Source organism: Boleophthalmus pectinirostris, unplaced genomic scaffold (genome assembly GCF_026225935.1).
Source record: "Boleophthalmus pectinirostris isolate CB_2022bp ecotype Guang Dong unplaced genomic scaffold, ASM2622593v1 HiC_scaffold_23, whole genome shotgun sequence".
NCBI lineage: Eukaryota > Metazoa > Chordata > Actinopteri > Gobiiformes > Gobiidae > Boleophthalmus > Boleophthalmus pectinirostris.
In genome coordinates this window covers 22003467-22027335 of record NW_026571207.1, presented here as the reverse complement: position 1 = coordinate 22027335, position 23869 = coordinate 22003467, and the positions used below count along the sequence as shown (strand labels likewise).

Genomic DNA, 23869 nt, shown 5'->3' with positions numbered 1-23869 from the left:
TACTCAAAAATGCTAATGGCACTGAGCCTCATTTGGGATGGTGAGTATTTGATGTAATCAAAACATTGCTTACGTACATTGTAAATAATAGAACTTCTACAGTGTCGCTTAGTTTTAATGTGCTTATTTCACTGACACACGTTGCACAGTTGAATATGAATGGCACGCGAGCAGCGGCTCAGCGCAGCTCAGATGTAATCAGCACATTATGATGACGCAAAACGGGAAAATAAACAACAGAGCACGCCTCACGGTTTTGTGAGCCCTCAGAAAATGGGGATATGTTTTCTGAATTAAGATATCGACCAGTTTAAAACACCTGTATTACAAATTCCACTTTTTAGAGTACCGTAGATGGCTAATGCAGATTTTATAACGCTGTTGTTCATAAGTTTTTGTTGCCAATAACTTTTCTAAACTTTGGTTTAGGTAAAATGAATGAGAATCTGGGTCAAATGACTGAAATAGAGGAGGTAGGCATTTTAGATTAATGCTCAAAAGATCACAAAGTATGTAAGTGCTATGTCTAACCTACTTGTCATGTTATATTAATGCATTTCCCCCACTTTTTTCTCAGCAGCCTTGTAGTTCAGAAACTATGAAGCCTTCCTCTTCACGTCATAAGAGGTTACAATCATTGTACCTTGCACATTGTTAATTTGTAAATTCTTGCATTTTGATTGAATTTTTGGACACAAATGTTTGTAATTATTTAGAAAATCCAGGACAATGACAAAGCAGACCAAGTCTGATACCTCTGAGCAAAGTGGAAACGAAGGTGCCACTTCTGACAATCCTTCAGAAAAGAATAAATCAAACTCATCAAAAGGTACGTATGGCTATACTGTTGATGTAGAAATATTTGCTAATTAATCTTTACTTATCTTCTGTAGTAATGAAGCCTACTGGAAATGAGAATAAAGCACCTATGAAGCTTAGGGTGGATTTCAAACAAAAGCAAAAGGGTAATTTCCTTTTGCCAACTGTGCACATGTGGGCATTCTTCAACTTTTTTCAATTTAATGTTTTGTCTCTTACAGATGAAGCCCTCTCGAAAAAGGTTAGCTGCACAGGCTGTGGGAAACAAGTGAATCAGTTTCAATCAAATTCTGTGTATGAGCACCCTGTGCTCAAAGTTCTTGTTTGTAAGGTAGGAAATAAAACATCTGTAAAATACATTGCTGAATCAAATGCATGTTCAGATTGGTCATAATGTCTTTTTAGTCCTGTTACAACTATTACTCGAGTGATGACATCAGCAAGGACTCGGATGGAATGGATGAACAATGCAGGTCTGAAATGTTTCTACTTAAAATGCATGGGGCTGGGTGTAGGCCTGCCATTATAACAAATTTTGAAGTGAGATCTATTGCTCCTGGAAATCTTATGATAAACAATAATATTGAAACTACTTAGTGCCACTGACATAGTAACTCAGCAAAAATCCCCCTTGAGCCTTTTCTAAATGTATGCCATTAAAGTACGAGCTGCAAAACATAAATGGCACAGTGAAACACTTTATTAGGTAGTTAATGTCTATAATGAGTTGGAGATATATGAATTCAACTCTCTACAGCACACATCTTGTCTTCCATGGGTAACTAAATCTAACAGCCCACTGAGGTTCATTTTGCTTTCCGATATATATATATATATATATATATATATATATATTTTTGTTAGTTTTTTGGGTTTTTTTTTTGACAGTTTCGACTGCTCACATGCAGCCTTTCTCAGAGTGGTTCTGTGTAAATCAGCTGACCAGACACATCACAGACACATGTACTACATTTTTGTGTAAGACAGTCTGCTGAGTTAACTTTGCATAATTTGCTTTTGCAGGTGGTGTGCTGAGGGAGGGAAGCTCATCTGTTGTGACTACTGCAGTAATGCTTTTTGTAAGAAGTGTATCCTGCGAAACCTGGGCCGAAAAGAGTTATCTCTTATCACAGATGAAAACTCCAAGTGGCACTGCTATGTTTGCAGGGATGAACCTCTAAAAGATCTAGTCTCTACATGCCATAGTGTGATGGAACAGATTCAAGAACATGGCAAACAAAAGAAAACCGAAAAAAATGAAGAGCCTGAGAAGATGAAAGACAAAAAGAAATCATTAAAGGAACATAAAGCAGCTGTTAATGGAAAAGAACAGCCTGAAACCTCAGGGACTATGACTTTTACCTATAAAAAACTACAAGTACCCAAAGAGCTCATAAAGAAAACAAAAAAACTTGTTGAAACTACTACTGGGCTAAACAATACTTTTATTCAGTTCATACAACAAACAGCAGAGGAAGAGACTGATAATTCCATTAGATATCGGCATTTGAAAGCTTTCAAATCAGTACTTGCAGATTTAAAAAAGGCCCACAGTGCATTGGAGGCTGTCCTAGAGCCAGAGTTTAAAAATATGGAGTTGCTGAATGGCCTGCCCAGTGCAACAAAAACCTCAAGTGAAGCAACCCTCTTGAAAAATGATTTGGATGGTGACCATTCCTCTGATGTTTCAGATGTGAACACTGCTATTGAGCAGCCAGTTGAGGAAAACTACCATGAATCTGCTACTGAGGAGATGGCAGAATGTAACAGTCAAGTATCGGCTTCTGTTGACGAGATGGAGGAAAATGACCAGCAGTCTACTGTGGAGGATATGGAGGAGGACAAAGCACAGGAAAACCCCAGTAGTGAGGGCACAGAAGTTGAAATGCCAGTTCAAGACATTAAGGAAATGGCAGCAGTTGAAGAGCTTCAAATAAGCAATGAAACTGACACAATAGAGGTGCATTCCAAAATGAATCAAACCAATACAGATATTAAAATAAAGACTGAGATTTGTGAGGATCCATTAGAAGACACTGAGATGTCGTTAGATCAAGATATTTTGGCGGTTCCTCCTTCAGTTCCTGAAGAACTTTTTCAGATGGTTGAAAGTCTTGCTGATTCTGCCAAACTTGAACAGAGTGACACTTTGTCAGTTACAGAAGAAGATGGAAAGTCAAATGGTAATCCAGCTGACTCCAAAAGTTCACAGCCCAAGGTCAAAAATCTGATAGTCAAACTAACTCCAGTGCCAATTGTAACGACCCGCGAGTCTAGATCTAAAAACATAGAGAAAGAAGAGACACAGGTGAAGAAGAAAGAAGGTGGCACAAGTCCGCAACGCACATGCCAGTCAAGTCGTGTCAAGACTACTCCTTTAAGGAAGCAGACAGAGACCAAGAACAAAGAAGAGTCGTCCGATTCAGAGTCTGAGAAAAGTTCAAAGAAAAAAGCCACGTTAATGGATGACAAAAAAGATGTGAAGCAGGAGGCTAAGACTCTGGACTCAGACTCTGATGAAGTTCCAAATGCTCTGATCAAGAAAGCAGTTGATGCCAATAGCTCAGGGGACGAACAAAAAAGCAGTTGTGCTAAGAAACGTTTATTCAAACTAAACAACACTTCCGCCTCTTCAAAAAGAAAGAGGAAGTCTGAAAGCTCAGATTCAGATAATAAAGAGAATAAAACCAAAACAAAGCCAAAGAAGAAAAAACAAAATGGTTCAGACTCAACTGATTCAGAAGATGAGGACTTTGAAAAATCAAAACGGAGATCCACCAGAGTAAAGAAACATGAGAAAGTAAATGATGAGAAAAGCTCTCCAGAGAAGAAGCCAGGGGATCGTAAAAGGTCTTACGAAAAGAAACGCACAGGTAAGAGTCCCAAAGCGGCCTCTAAACTGCAGTCTTCATCAAGTGATGAGGAGGAAGAGCAGCAGGCTGACGAAGAGGCTGCAGAGGATAGCGATGATCAGAAGATAAAACCTATAGTGGAGAATATTGTTGGTGAAAGTGCGCACTTTCATCAGTCCTCTGGTAAACACACGCATAGAGGGACATGCCTCATGTTCTATTTGCTTTTCACTTACAGTTTGATTTGTGCAGGGGATGAAGTTGAGGAGAAAGCGCCCTCTCAGCCATTAGAAGATGATTTTGATGATGATCCAGAAAATAGGTAATGACTCACAATGACACTTTTAAGATCTTTTATTGGTTATTGACTTGGATTGTTTGTTTGTTTTTGTTTAAAGAATTGCTAAGAAGATGCTTCTTGCTAAAATTAAATCCAACTATTCCTCTGGTGCTGAAAGCTCATCTGACGATGAAGGACTTGAAAAAGAAGAAACTTCAAAAAAAGTAAAAAAAGAAAAGGAAAACAAAGAAAAAACATCAGGTAGCCTGGTCATTACTATGCTAATCATCAGTATTTTTCAATAGTATAAGTTATATCACGTAGACATTTTTTTACGTTTCACAGACTCTAGTGATTCAGAAAACTCAGGATCTGATGTAGATTTGAAGAAAGGTGCCAGACGTCACAAACTTCTACGTCACAAGCTGTCCTTGAGTGAGGGTGAATCTGGGGATGAGGGCAAAGAGACTAAGAAGGACAAATCTAAAGAGAAGAAAAGGAAGGCTAAGAAGACTGGTGAGTTTAAATTGATTTTGTACACCACTCCTTCAAGCTTTCTTTTAATGTTTGGACTATTAAATGTCTTCTGTTTGTTGTTTTTTCTCCTCCAGTGGATAGTGATAACTCAGATTCAGATTTTGAGAAGCCGGAGTCCAGCGCACAAAGTTCAGGTTCAGGTTCAGAAGCCTTAAGTGAGGCGGTGAGTGATTCAGAAAAAGAGGGCAAGAAAAGAAAGACTAGGTATGTGCACTCATTTTACCAACATATTTGCTAGTGCCTTGACTCATTTAAAATTTTAAATTTATGATTACAGAGCTGCAAAAAAGAAGGATGAACAAAAACAGCGCAGTTACAAGCAGCAAAAGAAGAAGCGTCGCAGAATCAAAGTTCAGGATTCATCTTCCAGTAACGAAAAAGTGAGGCCATCTCTATTGCTAATACAATTATTACACAAAATGCAACTGATTCATTCGATGAACGGCCACACAATTACCAGTAAAAGTAGTGTTTTAGTCCCCCTTGTGATTAAAGTGTTATGGTCATTTTACAGAGTGGAGATGAGGAAGGGGAGGATGGGGAGGGTGAAGATGGTGAAGATGGTGAAGAGGGCCGCAAAGGACGCAAGAAGATTCGCAAAATCTTGAAGGATGACAAACTGCGCACAGAGACACGAGATGCCCTTAAAGAGGAGGAGGACAGGAGGAAGCGGATAGCAGAGAGAGAAGCACTCAGGAAGAGACTCAGAGAGGTGCTGTACAAGATTGTGTTTTACTGTTGAATGCAACCGTGATGCTCTTATTTATTTTATTTTAAGCTAAGTATCTAGTGCTTTTAATTTTTTCTCCAGGCACAAAAAAATATTTTGGTACAGTCTTTTTAAATTGTACAGTGTATAGTATGTATGTACCTGGTGTCTTTTAGGTAATTGAAGTGGAGGAATCCTCCCAAGTGTCATGCCCCATTACCACTAAACTTGTACTTGATGAGGATGAAGAGACAAAGGAGCCTCTAGTGCAGGTCCACAGAAACCTTGTTACAAAGCTCAAACCTCACCAAGTTGATGGTAAGAAACTAAATCTATATATTTTTTTATTATTTATTTTTGATTACTTTTTTATGTCATCATTTGAACTTGTGTTTCAGGGGTCCAGTTTATGTGGGATTGTTGTTGTGAGTCTGTGAAAAAGGTTAAGAAATCTGCTGGTTCAGGTTGCATCCTCGCTCACTGCATGGGTCTCGGAAAAACCCTGCAGGTACAGTAACAGCTTTTGGGAAAATCATTTTAAAAAACAGTTACATTTAAAACATGTTTGTTACTGTTGCTCGCTCATTCCCACAGTGATATGTAGTTCTGCTTTTGTACTTAAGGTGGTGACATTTCTCCATACTTTGTTGCTCTGTGAAAAACTTGACTTCACTACAGCCTTGGTGGTTTGTCCTCTAAACACTGTCCTGAACTGGCTTAATGAGTTTGAGAAGTGGCAAGAAGGTTTTAAGGATGATGAGATACTGGAGGTAAAGGGGCAATTTGATAGAGTGCTAAAAACAAGCTTGTATTAGTAATATTGAAATGACTTGTTTTGTGGGTCACAGGTTACAGAGTTGGCCACAGTAAAAAGACCACAAGAGAGGGCTTTTGCACTACAGCAATGGCAGGAATCTGGTGGGATAATGATTATGGGCTACGAGATGTATCGAAACCTCACCCAGGGGAGGAACATCAAAAGCAAGAAACTCAAAGAGACCTTTCAGAAGACACTTGTTGATCCAGGTACAGTGTGTTTCTTTAAATTATACATTTTACGTTATACATAATTATAACTATATTTTTATGTTCTCCTTTGTGGACATTTTTGACATCATATCAATACTTCAGTGTAGTTGTATGTGATGTGACTAATGTGCATATGTTTTTCTTTTCACCAGGCCCAGATTTGGTGATTTGCGATGAAGGTCATATTCTTAAAAATGAGGCCTCTGCTGTGTCCAAGGCCATGAACTCAATTAAAACAAGAAGGAGGGTGGTCCTTACAGGAACACCACTACAAAACAACCTAATTGAATGTATGTTTCTATTACAATTTCAAATGTTTATCATTTTATTTGTCTAAAAATATCTTTTGTTTTTATGTCAGACCACTGCATGGTTAATTTCATCAAAGAAAACCTGCTCGGTTCAGTAAAGGAGTTCAGGAATCGCTTCATTAACCCCATCCAGAATGGGCAGTGTGCTGACTCCACGATGCACGATGTCCGCATTATGAAGAAGAGGGCACACATCCTGTACGAGATGCTGGCGGGTTGTGTTCAGGTAATTATAGGTGTAGGCATTCTATTGGTGCTCTGCACTGTGACTGATTCTTTACTGACTCTTTAGTCTTTTATTACGCAATAAGAGACTAATGTGACTTTCAGCGTTTACTCATTACTCATAATGTATCCTAATCTACAAGGAACTTGGAGTATGTGTTTCATTTGTGTTTGTTTGAGTAATTCCCCACATTTTGGTAAAAGTTTTACAGAAACGAGATCATGTTAATTCAACCAACTGGTGGCAAAATTTCCTCCACAAAGGAGCCATTCCACATTGATATTATGGTTGATATTATATTTTTGAATATCAATATGGCTTTTACCAGGTTACACTTCTTCTCAGGGCTGGACTGGCCATCTGGAGCATCAGGAGTTTTCCCCAGTAGGCATTTTTGGGCTTGTCACTGTCAAACTTGTGGGCTACACTATGCACAATCCTGAAGTAACGCTCCAGTGACTCGCTCTTATTCAGCTTTCACTGGCTGTATAAACTCTAATCTGAGTTCACTGAGCTCCTGACCCAGTCCTTTATCAGCCTGGTCGGCAGCGTGCTCAGAGCTACTGTTGGTAGTGAGCCTGTTCATTGAAATGAAACCATTTTCAAGTCCATAGACATTCTGCTCAACTCAATCTTCATGTCAGTTTTTTTCACATTGATAGACCACATATTCATGTAGTTCTGGTTATTTTTAGCACCTTTTTTCCAATTGGTTATTTTTATACAGCATGACCAAAGCATTTACCATGGACACGTGTAGCATTTTTCTTACATGATTTGAGCAAAGGAGAAAAGCTGTTCTCTTGAAAAGTGATGTAAAACATGAGTACAGACATCCTGACACAAGCAAGTGAAGACTGGAGTTTAGGGGCCCCTTTAGACCACTGCTGTCACTGCAGCTCAGACTGTGACTCTGCTCTGAGCACCAGGGGCATGCACAACAAGTACACTCTGGGTCTGACCTGTTCAACTTATGAAATAAGTTAATATTTTTTAATTTAATGAATTAATTACCAACAACATGTAATAACGATTAATAACACATCTTACTAAAAATAGTCCAAAGGATTAGGGTTTGTGTAATAAATACCAATAAATAGTAATAATACCACTAAATTATACACACATTAAATTGCAAGCTCAGCCTATTGACAATAATCGACTTTCAAAAGGGGCCGACCCAGACCAAAAAGTCCAGGTCTGAGGTCTTCTGCCAGTCCAGCCCTGCTTTTACTGTTGTAATGTAGACTATATTATTTTATTTTTGTCACTACCAAAGCTTACCACTGAGTTTGTCAACCTATAATACTTTGTTTCTTTGCTTTCTGTTTACCACAGAGAAAAGATTACTCTGCACTTACAAAGTTTCTGCCTCCAAAGCACGAGTATGTGCTCTCGGTGAGAATGACTCCCATCCAGTGCCGCCTGTATAGATATTACCTGGAGCATTTCACAGGTGGGTTTTAGGCCACACAGGAGAGGGTTTGTGTCACTGTTTTTCTGTGTTTGGAATCACTACTAGCGTGTCTTGTTCTCTATTAGCTCCTCAGAATGTGAACCAAGATTTTGCCATACCTGAGAACCATAGGAAGACTTGATATAATGGGGGTTTTGTAGTGCTTGTTTTTCTGGTTGTCTTTTGTTAAAACTTGACATGAATGGAGTTAACATTTTGAGAGGCTTTGTTAAGTCGTTTAGTAGGCTTCCGCTTTAAAATGTGGTCTAGGACCTGTGTGTAAGAGTGGCAGCTGGCAAAGTGCTGCAGGCAATGTTTAAGTCAAGTTTCCCACGTCTCTTTAATGAAGAGCCCAGGGACAGAGGGGACCAAGGGTGGGGGCGCAAGGGAGAATGCAGGAGCATAGAGTGAAGGGAAAAAAACTTTTACAGATGAAGTCCTGAGTAGAGCCTCACCGATATATCGGTTGGCCAATATGTTTGCTGATATGGGCTGATATTTCACTTGGGCATGTTATACCTCATTATAAAGCTTAGACGCTCTGCATTATGTTCATTTAATCCAATTTACAGACCAATAAATGTCCTAATATGTGGCTCCGCATCAATATTTATCTGCGGAGTCATTTGTCTGTGTGTGTGGCTGTACTGTCCTTGAACACACCCCCAGAGTCACGTCACTCACGTGCACTTGTTTACAGGTTTACAAGCGCATCCACAGATCCAAACACTGAGATTATATTCTTTTTACGGACAATCGGATTGAATCGGGATTAAAAGGACCTTTATTAGTGCAGACTTGTGATGTGACGAGGAGCCTGTGTGAGCGGTGAGCGTTGGAAATATGTCGACTTTGAAGCTGGTTTTGGTTCTTTCTCATTCGATCAGCTGCTGTAGCTCCCACATATAAACAGGCTGTTTTCTCTTCTATTGGCCAATTGTAAAGTGACTATATTCCCATTTATATATGTTACTGGACCAGCATTGATATGTAAATGAAATGTGAATAGAGGTGTGAATGATGACATTTATGCATATAATTAGTTATTGCGGCGTGCACACATTTACGGCTAAAGGCTAATAGCAGTAGTTTACTTCCTTTACTAGCTAGTAGTGATGGGTCGGTCGCGAACGAAATGGCTCTTAGAGCTGGCTCTTTGAAGCGAACAACGGGAGCCTGCTCCTTATTGGGAGCCGTGTTTTCTCTTTCTTTCACCCTCTCTCTTTCTCTCACTTTTTTTTTTCTCTTCACTCCACTTGCAGACCTGTAGTTTGACAGCAGGCAGCAGATGAAAACGAAACTTTCAGAAATATGCTTGTGCATAGGATATTAAAAACTTGCATATTTGGATGTAGTTCAGCATAAAATAAATAAACTAGGACTAATCTTGGGCTCAAGCGAGGGCTAGAGACAGAGACCGAGTCCTGACACTCAGTCCTGGTTCAAATCTGGTTTAGTCCTGTTTTACACATGGTTTAGATCTGGTTTAGTCCTGGTTTAGTCCTTTTTCGGTCCTGGTCCAGTTCTGCTTTAGACCTGCTTTAGACCTGGTTCAGTTCTGTTTTAGTCCTGCTTGCAACAAAACAATCTGAAGAGCCACTTTGGGAGCCGAAAAAGCCAGTTGCTTTTACTGAGCTGAGCCAAAAGAGTCGGTTCTGTAAAAAGAACTGGAATAACCATCACTAGCTGCTAGAATGTGATGCAAAAATGCCATTAGGCCGACCTACTGTCTGTAAATATGACGTAAAGAGGCAGAATAACAATAAATGTTGCCTAACTTTAAAAAAAAAAATTAAATCCACTAGAGCCAAACCTAAGTTTTTTTAAGCAATTCAAGAGTTACAGTGAATTTTTATATCATTCATTATATCGGCAATTATATTGGCTATCGACAGCTCTAACTCCCATTTTATCGTATCATATCGGCTGCAGCAAAATCCATATCGGTCGGCCCTAGTCCTGAGATCATATACCCAACAGGAAAACAAAAGACAAGAGAACTGGTGGATAAGTAGAACAATGATATGGTTATTTTATCAACACAAAAAAAGCAATGAAGAATGAGATTTAATATGTGTGACCTGGGATATGTTTTGAGTTTTAAATAACTTTTCGAATATCTCATATCTGAGATGATCTGGATGATGTTAGCACAGTGAAATTTTAAAAAGTTGGTCAATTCAGATTCAAGTTAATTGATTACTCTTACATGCCTTTTTACAATTGCAAAACCAGATTTCTCTTACTTCACTCACTGTGTCTGAATATACATAGTAATTATGTAGTAATTGTTTTCTCACTGTGAGGTGCATAATGCAGTTCCACATTCATTAATTTCTCCTCTTGCTCGGGTCTGTCTGGTGCAGGTGTGGGGAATGCTTTGGAAGGAGGCCGAGGCCGTGCTGGGACCAAACTCTTCCAGGATTTCCAGATGCTTAGCAGAATCTGGACCCATCCGTGGTGCCTTCAGCTGGACTACATCAGTAAAGAAAACAGGGTAAGACCTTTGACAAACAATGTTGACTTATTTTTGGAGTTTTAAGTGAAAAGTACAATTATACACAAACATAATTTACCCATATGACTAATTCATTGTTCTGCCACATTTTGTGACACAGGGATTCTTTGATGAGGACAGCATGGAAGAGTTTATCGCCTCAGAAACTGACGAGTCATCCATGAGTCTCAGCTCTGGGGATGAGAGGCAAAAGAAGTAAAAAAAATTAAAAAACCTTATAAAATTATGGCTATAGAGCTCACTTAACTTGTATTGACATTTGATAATATTTTATAGGAAAAAGAAGAAAGGCAAGAAAAAGGTCTCTGAAGAGTCTGATAGCGATGATGTGGAAGTGATTAAGGAGTGGAATACCAGCTCCCGAGGGCGAAATGGTGAAGGAGGAGAGGGACGTAGCCGACCAGAGCCTGAAGAAGAGCGTAGGTTACCCTACACCCTCTACTACACTTTCTACTACACTTTTAAGGCTCATACTCTATGTGACTGGGATAAGTTGCGAACAAATAAATGCTTTCACTTGATTTTATTGACTTTTCCAACAAATGCGATTCAAGTGTGCCTATGTTCTATGTTTTTCTTCCATTTTTGCTTATTCTTGAACTAACGCCCTCTGGTGGTTATGTAAAAGAACACAGCTTTGCTACAACTACCTTTTGGGGACGGACTGATCTGTTGACATAGAAAAATGGAGCATAAATGAGCATTTACCCATTATCGGACTATCCATGGATTTCTGAATGATGTGAAATTGGGACCTATGCCTTAATGATGAACAATTAAAAATAAATATTATATCTTTTTGAATGGGGAAATACTCAATATTTCATATCACAGGAAACTGAAACCTCTGAATTGCTATTACACAAATAGTGACACACAACAATCCGTGCAGTTGTAATTTCAATACTGATTCTTGCTGTGAATTGACAGTTTATGTCTGTTACAAATCAGCTGCTCGGCCATCTGGCTCACATCCCGGGAGTCCCACTGCTGACTGGCACAGAGAGTTTGTCACTGAAGCTGATTCTGAAATCCTGGAGCACTCTGGGAAAATGGTGCTGCTTTTTGAGATACTCCGGATGGCAGAGGAGTTGGAGGAGAAAGTGTAAGTGTAGCAGCATGATGATAATGGTTTGTTAAATTGTTGCTGCTAACATGCTTTTGTGGTTTTTCAGGCTGGTGTTCAGTCAGTCTCTCATTTCTCTGGACCTGATAGAGGACTTTCTGGAACTGGCTTGTAGATGTGGTGAAGATGATGTAGAAAAGCCTTCTCCATATAAAGGTACAAAAGCATGTATTTTAAATGTTGCTTTTTTGTGAAATGTGGTGATTAATGTACATTGATATGACAGTTTTACGCATTGTTCATTATAGCTGACTAGACTTGTCACTGTATATGAACTCACATGTCTGTCCTAATTTTTGTAGTTTACACTTGACTCTACTGTAGATTAGGAACTAACTGTGTAAAATGTGAAAAATGCTTGCTTATTTTTTCATATGGAGATGCCCATTTGAAGCTGCCTGTATGCAACATACTTGTACTCTAGTGCTTATTAACTTTAAACACACACAGGCGCTTACAAATGCACCGCTGCTGGTGTAAGGTCATGTTCCTAATTAAACTTGAGCAGCTGTTTTTACTTTCATTTTGGAAATGATTAGACCTTGACTTTTTATTCCACAAAAAATGTTTGCTCAAGGGTTTGTAATTTGTAATGAAAAGATCACAGTGCTGTAATTGGAAACATACTGAGATGCTGGTTATGAAGGCTGGTAGGGGGTAGGCCATCTTGAAAGCTAAACATGGTTGGTGTCTGCCCAACACAACCATAATTCAGCTGTCTGCTTATTGCAAGTGTTAAATTCATCTGGCAAATTATAATCCATGTATTGTACATTGAAGCTTAACCTACAAACTACTATTCTATCCAGGTGAAGGTAAGTGGTTCAGGAACATTGACTACTATCGCCTTGATGGCTCCACCAATGCAACCACCAGAAAGAAGTGGGCTGAGGAATTCAATGATACCAGTAACACAAGGTATACGTGCAGTCAAATTTTGTGTCTGATACTTGATATAAGATTTGATACATTTTATAAATTTTTTGCCTATTTTTTTGTTTTTCAGAGGTCGGTTGTTCCTTATCTCAACACGAGCAGGCTCACTGGGCATCAACCTTGTAGCAGCAAACAGGGTTATAATCTTTGATGCTTCTTGGAATCCTTCCTACGATATCCAGAGTATCTTCAGAGTGTACCGCTTTGGACAAGTTAGAACTGTCTTTGTGTACAGGTTTTTGGCCCAGGTATGAAATTTCGAAATGATAATTTATAGTCATATTGTGGATTTATAGTCTATTGATAAAATGTGCTTTGCTTTTTTCCAGGGTACAATGGAAGAGAAGATTTATGAACGGCAAGTAACCAAGCAATCTTTGTCATTCCGAGTTGTGGACCAGCAACAAATAGAAAGGCACTTTACCATGAACGAGCTGGCCGAGCTCTATACCTTTGAACCAGACCAGTTGGACGACCCCTCCGAGAAGAAGAAAAAGAGGGACACACCAGTGCTTCCTAAGGTAAACTGATATGCTCTTCTTATGTATTGTACATGTCCAATTGAACACATAAACTACTGATTTAAAAAAAAAAAAAAAAAAAAAAAAAAACATCAGGAAACTAGATTTAATCGTATTCAATTAGCTTGAAATTTCTTTGTGTTCTTCAAACAAAACCTTTTAGGATGAAACCTATTAACAGTAGTTAATGCGTCTTTTATGCTCCAACAAACATGGCAAGGAATGTACTTTTAAATGCCAAGCTTGTTATTCCAAAATTGCACCAAAGAGCATGCCAGCTTGTATCCTGGTTGGCCTTTCCGGGATCTTTTCTTTGTGTTTCTTTTCATAATCTGCCTCTTCTCCTAAATGCAGGTGCTGTGTCAGTATTTCAGCCTCAAGGGTTTAATAAGAATAAACAGCCATGGCATAGGCTGTGTAGCTTTGAACAGCTGCACTAGTTTGTCTGTTTACAGCTATTTACTAAACAGTCTGCTCGTTGCAGAGCTGCTGGACCACTATAAAACCTTTTTCCCAAATTGTCTTCCATTTATTACTGTCCTCGTCTCTTAATTGCCTACACATCTCCCTCCTTTTTGAAGTGGTTTTACTTTTGGGTTTTGGTTTGATTAGCTTGACTTTGCAGAGGTCTGTAAACATAAATGAATCTCATTGGTATTTCAGTGATACAATATTAAATAGCTGACAGTCCAGAGCCCGGACATAAGGTGTTGTGGCAGCCAAACTACAGCTGTATGGAAGGAATTTGCTGTCTGGAAACATGTGAAGATGAGTCAGACCATATCAATCACTTTGAGTCAAAAGGACCTTACGCAAGTAGGCAGACCATTTTCATGACGACATTTTAAGCAGCCACTGTAACAGGCACACAATATTTGAAGATATTTACACACAAATGTATTTTATTTGCTTTTCCATATGAGACTTGTCAAGTGTCAGCAGTGTCAACCATAAATCATAAGGCACAACTTTTCTTCACTACATATCACTGCATCGCATGACATCATTTCACATGGGCCTCCACATTTTGAGTTGGCAAGAGTTATCTTAAATTCTCAGAAGTTTGTTGTGGTGGTTTGTTGTAACTCTCACTTATCTTTCCATAACCTGTCATACAAACCACATCCTTCCCCTATCACTGAAATGATAGTAAGGTACAGTATTTTCCACAAGTCAGTCATGAGTTCCTTAGAACTACATAGTGGGTTAAAGGTCATATCTGTGTAGAGGGAGTAGTGGTAGCCGTAGAAGTTGGACTTTTCAGATATGCTTGGCTCCTTATTTCATAACATATTTAACTGTGTCATCTTTTCCACCACACCCCATGTCCTCACTGTTGTTCCTTTGCTCACTATCATCTTTATCTGCTACTCTTACTCATCACTGCTCCAAAATGTTCAAAGCAACATCACTTGTTTTTTCTTGTTCGCCTCTGGCCACTTCTCGTCTGATGAAGGGTCATTATTGAAACCCCACTGTTAAAGATGGCTCAGAGAAACTAATTGGAGACGAAGCAACAGGGTACATTTCCTCCTAATGACACAGAGTGTACATGTGACCCAGACATGAGATTGGCCCTATCCTTAGACAATGTCAACCATTTATTGTACCGTAGTATTCTCCTGCTGGTCTAGTTTTCAAACCTCATTGTGCTGCCAGCATGCTAGAGTCATTTTTAGGGCTAGGAATCTGAGTCCCTCATGATTTGAGGCAATACATTAATACACACTACTAGGGATGGATGGGCAAATATTTTTCTTGCTTTTGTGAGACAACAGATGGAAATGAGATAATTGCTACAAACCAGCATGTTCGTTAACATGCACTGCAGAAAACAAATTCAGCAAACATTCTGCTTTGAATTTGTTGCGTCATTGGTATCTATAGTAGTTTCAATATTATTGTTTTATTGGGATGTAGTTTTATGAAATTTTGTGCATGACGATATATAAATATATAACGGCTCACATAATTGTTACTGTATTTCTAAATAAATTATCGTGATTTATTGAGTCCTCAGTCATTCTGCCCTGAATGGTGCACAGAGCCAGCACTTATCCTGTACTGCAGACTGTAGTAGTAAGCCTCACCATGCTTGTCCCATTAACCATAGGAAAACTCTTGATCTAAAAGGAAATCCTTAAACACTATTTAATCATCATATATCACCAGCCTGTGATGTATACCATCTTGAGGAGTTGTTTGTTGAGTTGCTTCTTGTTTGAGCAACTTGAGCTTGAGTCGGCAGTTTGTTTGGTTTTTCAGCTTTTTGCCAGCCTCGGAACATGTTTGAACTTGTCAGATTGGATGTGAAGAGCATTCTAATGATAGTAACAGCTAGACCATTTTCCTTCTCTTTTTTTGTCACTCTGGTCTTTGTTTATATAATCCTTTTTTATTGTATTTTTAATGACGTTCAAAACTCAAAAGAGTGACTAGAATGAAGTCAGTACTGTATTACCAGCAAATGGCAGTACGTCCTGCGTCATTGTGTAGCTCCGTGTTTCCCTTGCAGTCATGTACATTGTCTATTTATACCATCAATGTATTTTTAGTTTATTTGGGCTACAACAAGTTTATTAATTTGTAACACTGTCTGGACTTGATGTCTGGTTGAATCCCTCCTGACCTTCCAGCTGGCCTGCCCTTGTACAGCGCTCCTCTCTGGGTACCCCCCACCTCTCTTCTGGTGCTAGCTTGGGCTTGTTTTTATAGGAATGTACCATGTTTATTGTCTTTGTTTAGCCCTTTGTGACATGCGTCATTTTGTTTCTTTGTTAATTGACTGACAGCTAGATAAACCCACACTTGCAAGCAGGCCCTGGAGGGTGTTAAGACAACGTGGTCCTGTAGCAGAAACAGTGTTTGGAGTGGGCCACTGGGGTTATGTGTATCGTTTATGTGCAGCTGGTGGGGAGAGAGTTTTGACGGGCTATGTTTAGGTATTACAAATATCCTGGCTCCGCACATTCCTGCTGCTGTGATCCCGTCTTGGCCCCCTATGTTGCCATGGTAAACCCACCTGTGTTTTAAGATGTGTCTGACAAATACTGTCTGATCTCAGTATGTAACAGTTTATTCCTTAGAAGCAACACTGGCTGCATAAGGTAAAAGGCTAAAAGGTTATGGATATTGTCAGTCATCTGTTTTCTGTTTTATTCCAGTAAATAATTTCTCATTCCTCATTTATGTTTTGCCTCATTATTGGCTGAAATGCCAGCAGATTGGACCCACATCAGCAACAAGATTTGCTTTTCCAGAGTAAAAAACAAACAAATTGTAACAATTCAGAGTAAAGCCCAAGGATCTTTAAGGTTCAGCAAAAACATAAACATAGCTTGATCTTAAGGAAATATGCGGACTTGGATGACCACTATGTGAGGATGTTGTCAAATCTAGTAAAACTGTCTAATGTTACACTGTTTATGTTTGGCAGATGACTTTGATGTACATTTTGTACAGTTCACACTAATTTGCTGGATTTCAAGCATGTGCAAATAACATACAAATTTAGGCTTATTCTGTAGACTTTTCCTTTCTACTTGTTTGTCCAAGTCAGCTGTAGCAGATTTCCTTCTTGGAGCTTACATCACGTTATTAGCACTTTTCCAGATACTTTGTAAAATAAAAGGCATACTTTGTGTTGTTTAAAATTTAAACAACAGATTATGGCACTTAGGTTGAGACAAGGTCTGGTCTTTGGTCTTGAATGAAAAAAGCCTGTTGTTTGTTATGGCTTGGCATCTTTCTAATTGAATAAAAACAACAGCCTGTGATGCCACATGCCAAAATTCCTTTTGAGATGTGACTCTATAAAAACAATCCTTGCTCCCCACGCTTTGGGCCAATGGGTTAATTTACCACTTTCAATACATCTGCCCACCCAGTGCTGCTTGGGGTCTTTCTGTTTCCCCTCAGTAAAGTGATAGGCTACTCCATGCAGCCCTTAAAGGATGACAATAGGCCAGGTCGAGTTACCTACAATCATTAGCGCTGGCTCTGAACACAGCGGCGCTCTGCATGCTGCCTGTGAGATGAACGGACCACCCCAGAGCCACTGCAAGCACAGAATACTGTGGTCTCTCCATATGCACTGCTCACCGGCTGTATACTGTCATCTGACCTCAGGCACTACTGACCCGTTACAGTGTCTCAAGTACTCCTTCTGACTAGATGGTGATTGGCAGGAGAATGTTTTTTTTTTTATATTACTGATTACAACAGCTGTTATGTCATGTTCAACAAGGTTAAAAAAAAACTTTTTGACTAATATTAAAATTATGTTTTGGTACATGGTGTGCCATTGACTTTGACCTAAGACTTGCCCTTAGGTGAGATGATAGTTTTATTCTCCTCAAGCTTTTATCACATTGAGATTGAATGTAAGGATAAGTAAAATAGTTCTTCCTTGCTTAATTTCCACTTACCTTTTTTTTTTTTTTTAGTTCAGATTTTTTTGTCATTTTGCATTTTCATTTTGGCAATTTTTTCTCTCTTGTGGGGCTGTCCCTTTGTAAACTGGCTCATTCTGAGGGTAATGATGCAACTTCTGTATGAAGTTTCCAGAAAGAAGTCCCAGTTTAATGTAAAGTAAAAGTGTGTGTGTGCGTGTGCGTGTGTGTAGAGTAATTTAAACCATGTTTATGTGAGCGGCATCTGGTCCAGCTCCATTTTTACTCAGGTATTGTTTTCAATAACAATGTGGTCATGGAAACCAGATTCTAACAAAAGTATGTGGTATTTGTTTTGTTTGCCTTTTTATATGTTGTCTAATCTGTCTAATTCCTTTTTTAGGCAAGGCCAAGTTTTACCTCATAAAACTGTTAAAACTGTCAGTTCATGTTTTTCAACGGACAAAATTACACTTTTTGTGTGTGGGGAGGGGACTTCTCAACACGCACTCTTTGATTTTATACATAAATTGTGTGAATGTTAAATTATTCTTAGCATGAGTGGCATGCTAAAAAGCACAAACACTGCAGATTGGTCATCTCTTCAATCTTATATATTTATGTTCCATGTACCAGTAGTGTTTTGTCATATCGTATGTCGTATGAGGGCAAATGTCAAGGTCAGCTTTCATATTGTACTGCATACTGTTAGCATGCCAAAAATACTGTCAACCTCCAGAGGTGGTGGTTTTTACACCAGAGGACCATTGCTTCATTGTTATGTACAGCTGATGCCCCATTGCAACATGAAGATTCCAGATTGTCCTATTTAAGTTATTTTTGTCAGTATCGAAACTTGCTCAAATGAGTATATTTTCAATATCTTTAGCGATTATATTTTCTGGAAACCTAATATCGCTTTCTTTGTGCCACATTAATTAAATGAAATAATTGTTTTGATAATATTACTACTTTTACTGTAGGATGCTGTATTGGCTGAGTTGCTCCAGAACAACAAAGACCAGATAATGGGTTACCACGAGCACGACTCTCTGCTGGACCATAAAGAGGAGGAGGCTTTGAGTGAGGAGGATCGGAAGGCTGCTTGGGCAGAGTATGAAGCTGAGAAGAAGGTGAGATATAGGAAATGTATTACCCACAACACAGAGTTCACACATTTATCTAACAACCATAGCCTCAGGATTTAGCCTTTGTGTCCCTCATTCTTATTATCCACCAGTTAAGTGAGGACCAAGCCAGAGCCAGTTTTCTTTCTGTGGATCTGTGTTTGAGTTGGATCATTGCGATCCTTTCATCACTGGGCCAGCAGCTGACAGGCCCTCTCTGTAGATACTCAGGTGGCGCACTATTCCCTGTTTTCACTTTTCCATAGCACCCCAGCCTCATTGAGCAATTAGTGCAGTTTATTTGTAAAAGTATGTTTCTGTTGAGCTGATGTTGTAATGGATCAGAAGCTGGTCGTCTCTCCCTCTGTGTAATCCTAGAGTCTAATTCACTCTAATGATTATTTTTCCTACACACTCTCCTCTGTGCCCTCTGTCTGCCCTAAGCTGCTTTTGACTGTGGCCTCTGCTTTACAAAAGAACAGAACTCTGAACACAGGGTTCAGTCACAAAAGCTGAGTGCAGAGATCCAATTTGTCCTCGCATTAGTTCTTTCTCTAATATCCACTGAAGATGCAGAGAAAGAGTGAGACCAAAGGATCATTCTAAATACTGGAGAGCTTTGCGGGAGAAACAACTGGAACGCAACCCAACCTCAGCTAATGTCCTCACAACTTAAGGGTTGGCCAGTGGTTGCTAGGATGAGCTGCGTGTATGAATATCAGATTTGCAGCTCAGGAAATGGGACAGAACTATGAGAACCTGAGCTGGAGCTCCACACTAGACTCAATTTAAGAGTTCACTTTTGAGTACCACACATGAGCAAAAAAGGGGTGCACTTTCACTGCTGCTCTTGCACAAGTACACTTAAGTCTTAAAAGTAGACTATGCTACTTCCTGGTCTCAATGGAAATGTTATTGCTTTGCCTGGAATGTTCCACAGTATGCCAATAAACTTTTCTATCTCTATGGAGCTGAGCAGGTGAACTTACAGGTCAGATCTGTGTAAAGGTGATTCCATTCAGTCAAAATGAATGTTTTTTCCAGTGCATTTTTGAGCAATAAAAAACATTTAATAATTACAACAACAAATAAATGTAAGATTTATATTTTACCATACGGTGGTACAGTTAAAGGAATGCAATAACATTTCCATGGAGACGAGCAGGTAGTGGAACCTTTTTATAATGCATGCAAAAAACATTCTTGTCTACACACACAAATGATCTCAACTTGTTATGAATGACAATTTAATCCACCCACATTTTTCTTACTTTGTGTTACTAAATTCATTGACTAGTTGTAGCATTCCTCCTAAATAATTATTGTGCTCTCTAATTAGATTTTTCAGTTAGTTAAATGACTTGCTGTTATTATTTTAAATATTTATTGTATTACAAATCCAGTTTGGACCTGCACACCTGTCTGTGACAAAAGACCAAGACTGTCCAAGACTCTTACAGGCCCCTAACACACGCACACCCTCACATACCGGATGGCCAGATTACAGGGCACAGAGAAACCATCTGTAGCAGAGGTTCAATTACACAAAAACATCGGCATCCTGCTGTCATTTACTGGGACAAGACTGTGTACCCGGGTCAGCGTGCTCGTAAACACACACATTAAGGCAGGACCGCAACACACTTTTGTTAGTCTCAAAAGTATAGCGAGGATATTATGTGGATGTTCAGTGTCCCTTGAACAGAGTTCTGTTTCCCATCATGTCCCAGGTGACTTTTAGCACCCGTAGAACTGTGTATGTCTTTGATGTTGCAGGGTATGTCTATGATGAGGAACACCCCGACAGTCTTCCCCCAAATGGGCATGGCCGCAGGCACCCAATCCTACGTCAACTACAATATGGCGGCGTTATCCTCAATGTCCAACCAGCAGCTGGAGGTAAGTAATGAGCTACACATGCCCCCCCCCCCAAGCACAGCACCCCACATTCTTCAGACCCCATTGGTAATTGTGACAGTTTGTAATACTCCATGTCTGCGGTCAGCTATTTATACATTGCTGGCCCAACTAAGTGAGAGCCAAAGTCTTAAGTTGAAATTTTAAGTGTATAGTTGATATATTGGTATATTGGTTTCTGTATCTGTGATTTTGATACAGGTCAGATTTAGAAAATTTTGCTAAATTTTGGCACCAATAGTTTGTCCTACAATAAATTTATCTTTTTGAACAGACAAAATGGAAATGGCAGGCTAAAAACATGGCTCCAAGTTTACACAGTCATGCAGTAAATCGGTTTATATCTGTATGGAACTGAAAAGATAATTTATAAATATTGGTGTCGACTGTCAACAAATATCGGTCATCAACCACAGCACCATATAGACATCAGCTCAAAAGAGAAAAAATCTATTGCAGCCCATCTCTATATAGTTACAATCCTGCTCAGTGTCAGTAACTCATTGCATGGCACAATTTTGTTTCTCTTTAGGACCTCATCAACCAGGGTCGAGCGAAGGTCATTGAAGCCACAAATTCACTGAACTCTCTAAATCCGGAGACACTAGAGGATACGATTGCCAGGGTGGTAAGTTTGCAACTTTATTCCTTTTTAAATGCAATATGTATTTTGTATGTACTTGTTATTGAATGGTTTTCTATGTTTAAGTGGAAAGAGAACCCTTCACTGACTGAGAACCAGGTCCATGCTATTGCCCTGAACCGACAGGCCAATGTGGAGATGGAGATCAAGCGTCGTGAGGCCATTTATCGGGACATACTAGCCAGGCAGCAGGGGGTACGTGCATGATGAAAATTAGGGTTGAATTTGTGTTACCCATAGATTTGTAACAGCAGCTTTTACACTTGTAGTTCACTGCTTGTGCACATAGAATAATCTGATCCTACTGATCTATGGCGACAATTGATTTATGCCCTCAACTTTTTTACAGCTAATGGGCTTTGTGCAGAAGCTGATGAACAACAGAAAGGTGCAGCAGCAGCAGCTGGCCCTGGCCAACCAGCAGTACCAGCTGGCCCTGCACAACGGCATTCTGGGAGTGTCTGGGATGAACCAGATGGATCTGTTGGGACTCTACCAGCAGCTCCATGGTTTAGGTTCTCACCAAGCCACCAGCAAAAACCCAGGGCCCTCTAAAGGCTTGTAGGTCAGACAGGACCCTCCACACCCTCGCTCCGCTCACTGGTCCCAAAGGCCTCTTCTGCAAGGCCCTATTCTCATTAACACCAACTATGAGATGCTTAAGAACTCAGAGCACCCCTGTGCAATTCAACATGGTGTGTAGTGGTGTAGTTTTGGGACTGCTGTACAGTGAGAGCCAGAAATGGGATCAACTCTCAGTTCATAATTTCGTAGTTCACTGAAAAGAGGGATTGTGTTGTATAAATGTGTGAACCAGTTCTAATAAGGACATTTAAAGTGTAAATACAGCCTTAATGTTGTTCTACATCCAATTTTTTCCATGTATGTAAAAAATGCCCTGAATGCTTTTAAGCATTGTATTGTTTTCCTGTTCAAAAAGAGGGTTTGGTATTATTTAAAGTCAGTTTTTATACTGTTTTAAATGCCTAACTTACCCTAAGTGGGACCATTGTCATCAATGGCAGTCATTCAAAGCTCTTTCTTATTATGCCCCATAAATTTTGACAATTATAACTAACACGCTGGGAGCAGCTGGTGCTCTATTAGGAGTTTAGAAAAGATAAAATGGCTTTATATTTCTTTCTTAAAAACATGTAAAGGTTATAAAATTGCAGTTTGTTAAAAAATCTTTTCTATATAATTTTGAGTGTTTAGTTGGTCGCTGAATGTGGTAATGCAATGCTTGTGTTGTTCAAAACTGCCTGCCGGTTCCTGACCCTTTGGTAACATTCACATTGTCACGTGTTGTCTAGCATAGCACTGTGCGTCCTCTTTACTGTCTAAGTTCCACTTGTGTTGAACTAGAGGCAGGGTGTGAAGGACTGGCTCTCTGAAAGCACAACCCCTTCAGCCTGACTGAGTACTTCATCTGACAGAGTTTGACGACTGTGGATCCAATGGACTGAGTATGAAGTTGGGTCTGCTCTTGTCAGTTTTTTCATGTGCTGTCCTGGTCTTTTTAGTGGTACCAGGAATTGTTCAGACCTCATTTTGCCACTTTCTTGCTTTTTAATCGTTAAGACTGGTGTAGCTATTAACACACAGAACTGTTGCAGTTGTATTTTCAATGTATATTACGCCCTTTGAAGAATGTTTTTATGTTCTACATGATTTGCCATGATCTCCTATTATCTTGATAAGTATTTAATATTACATTTAATAAAGTGACCAAACAGTGTTCTCTCGAGTCATTCTACTTGATTTCAATGTTTGCCTCTTTTTAATAAATTTGTCCTGATGTTGACATTCATAAAATAAACAGATTTTTCTTTGACAGCATATGATTTTAAAGTTGTATTTATCTGATCATTAGTATTAATGGACTATGTCACATAATGTGCTCTAAGTGCCTTTGTCCCTCTTCCTTCAATCTGTCATCCCGTTTTCTGTCTCCCAGTATTGTTTTAATTTCTCAGTCTGCCAAGGTTTTCCCTGCATGTCTTTGGCTTTTCCATTCCATTCCCCCTGGGGAGCTTGCTCTCACAACTCACAGATATCTGCCAGTGGAGGAACATTACAACTATTGCAGATGTTGAAATGTTGATCCCATCCCCTTTTAGCCCTAGATTACTAGTGCTTGGAATTGTGGCACATCCATGCTGGTTCTCTGCAGCAAACAGCTGTTTCTGTCTGTTCAATGATGGGGGGTCAGTGGGGCCCCTGCAATGCTCCCTCAATTGTTGGTCTAAACCATGCTGATGTGTAAAGGCAATTAGTATTTGGTATCCAGTTGTATAAGGAATCTCATTTGATATGGTGTATGTAGCTGACTAAGACCGTGGGGACAGAGGCTGCAGCGTAAAGGGTTTATGAGGGAGCATTGCCATGGGATTGTATTGTGTTCTCCCCTGAGAAAGTATGTGCATGTCTTCTTGCTGGTAAACATGCAGGCATCAGCTAAATGGTTAAGG

At 39.5% G+C, this 23869-nt stretch overlaps 1 protein-coding gene across 2 annotated transcripts; it reads left to right on the top strand.

The window, feature by feature from the left end:
* On the top strand, positions 1–23136 carry atrx (ATRX chromatin remodeler). 2 transcript variants are annotated; one of them, XM_055159522.1, is made up of 34 exons: positions 1–40; positions 430–473; positions 581–627; positions 717–829; positions 894–965; positions 1041–1150; positions 1225–1292; positions 1843–3854; positions 3924–3993; positions 4070–4212; positions 4297–4467; positions 4563–4692; positions 4766–4868; positions 5003–5200; positions 5374–5515; positions 5596–5705; positions 5821–5967; positions 6046–6223; positions 6379–6516; positions 6588–6763; positions 8102–8219; positions 10586–10716; positions 10838–10932; positions 11014–11156; positions 11689–11842; positions 11913–12019; positions 12673–12781; positions 12870–13047; positions 13129–13320; positions 18695–18844; positions 20615–20737; positions 21288–21383; positions 21465–21593; positions 21748–23136. In XM_055159522.1, the coding sequence occupies exons 1-34, from the start codon at positions 10–12 to the stop codon at positions 21961–21963; spliced, it is 6144 nt and encodes a 2047-aa protein (XP_055015497.1). In that variant the 5' UTR covers positions 1–9; the 3' UTR covers positions 21964–23136. The 2 variants fall into 2 exon arrangements, with proteins under 2 accessions (XP_055015497.1, XP_055015496.1); XM_055159521.1 differs by having other exon boundaries at positions 578–627.
* Positions 23137–23869: the final 733 nt, after the last annotated feature.

Excerpts from the sequence above, each read along its gene's own strand:
- atrx (XM_055159521.1), top strand. The coding sequence starts at position 10 with ATGCTAATGGCACTGAGCCTCATTTGGGATG. Across the intron at positions 3,994-4,069 it reads GATGATGATCCAGAAAATAG|AATTGCTAAGAAGATGCTTC; the intron begins GTAATGACTCAC and ends TTTTGTTTAAAG. Across the intron at positions 5,968-6,045 it reads AGGATGATGAGATACTGGAG|GTTACAGAGTTGGCCACAGT; the intron begins GTAAAGGGGCAA and ends TGTGGGTCACAG.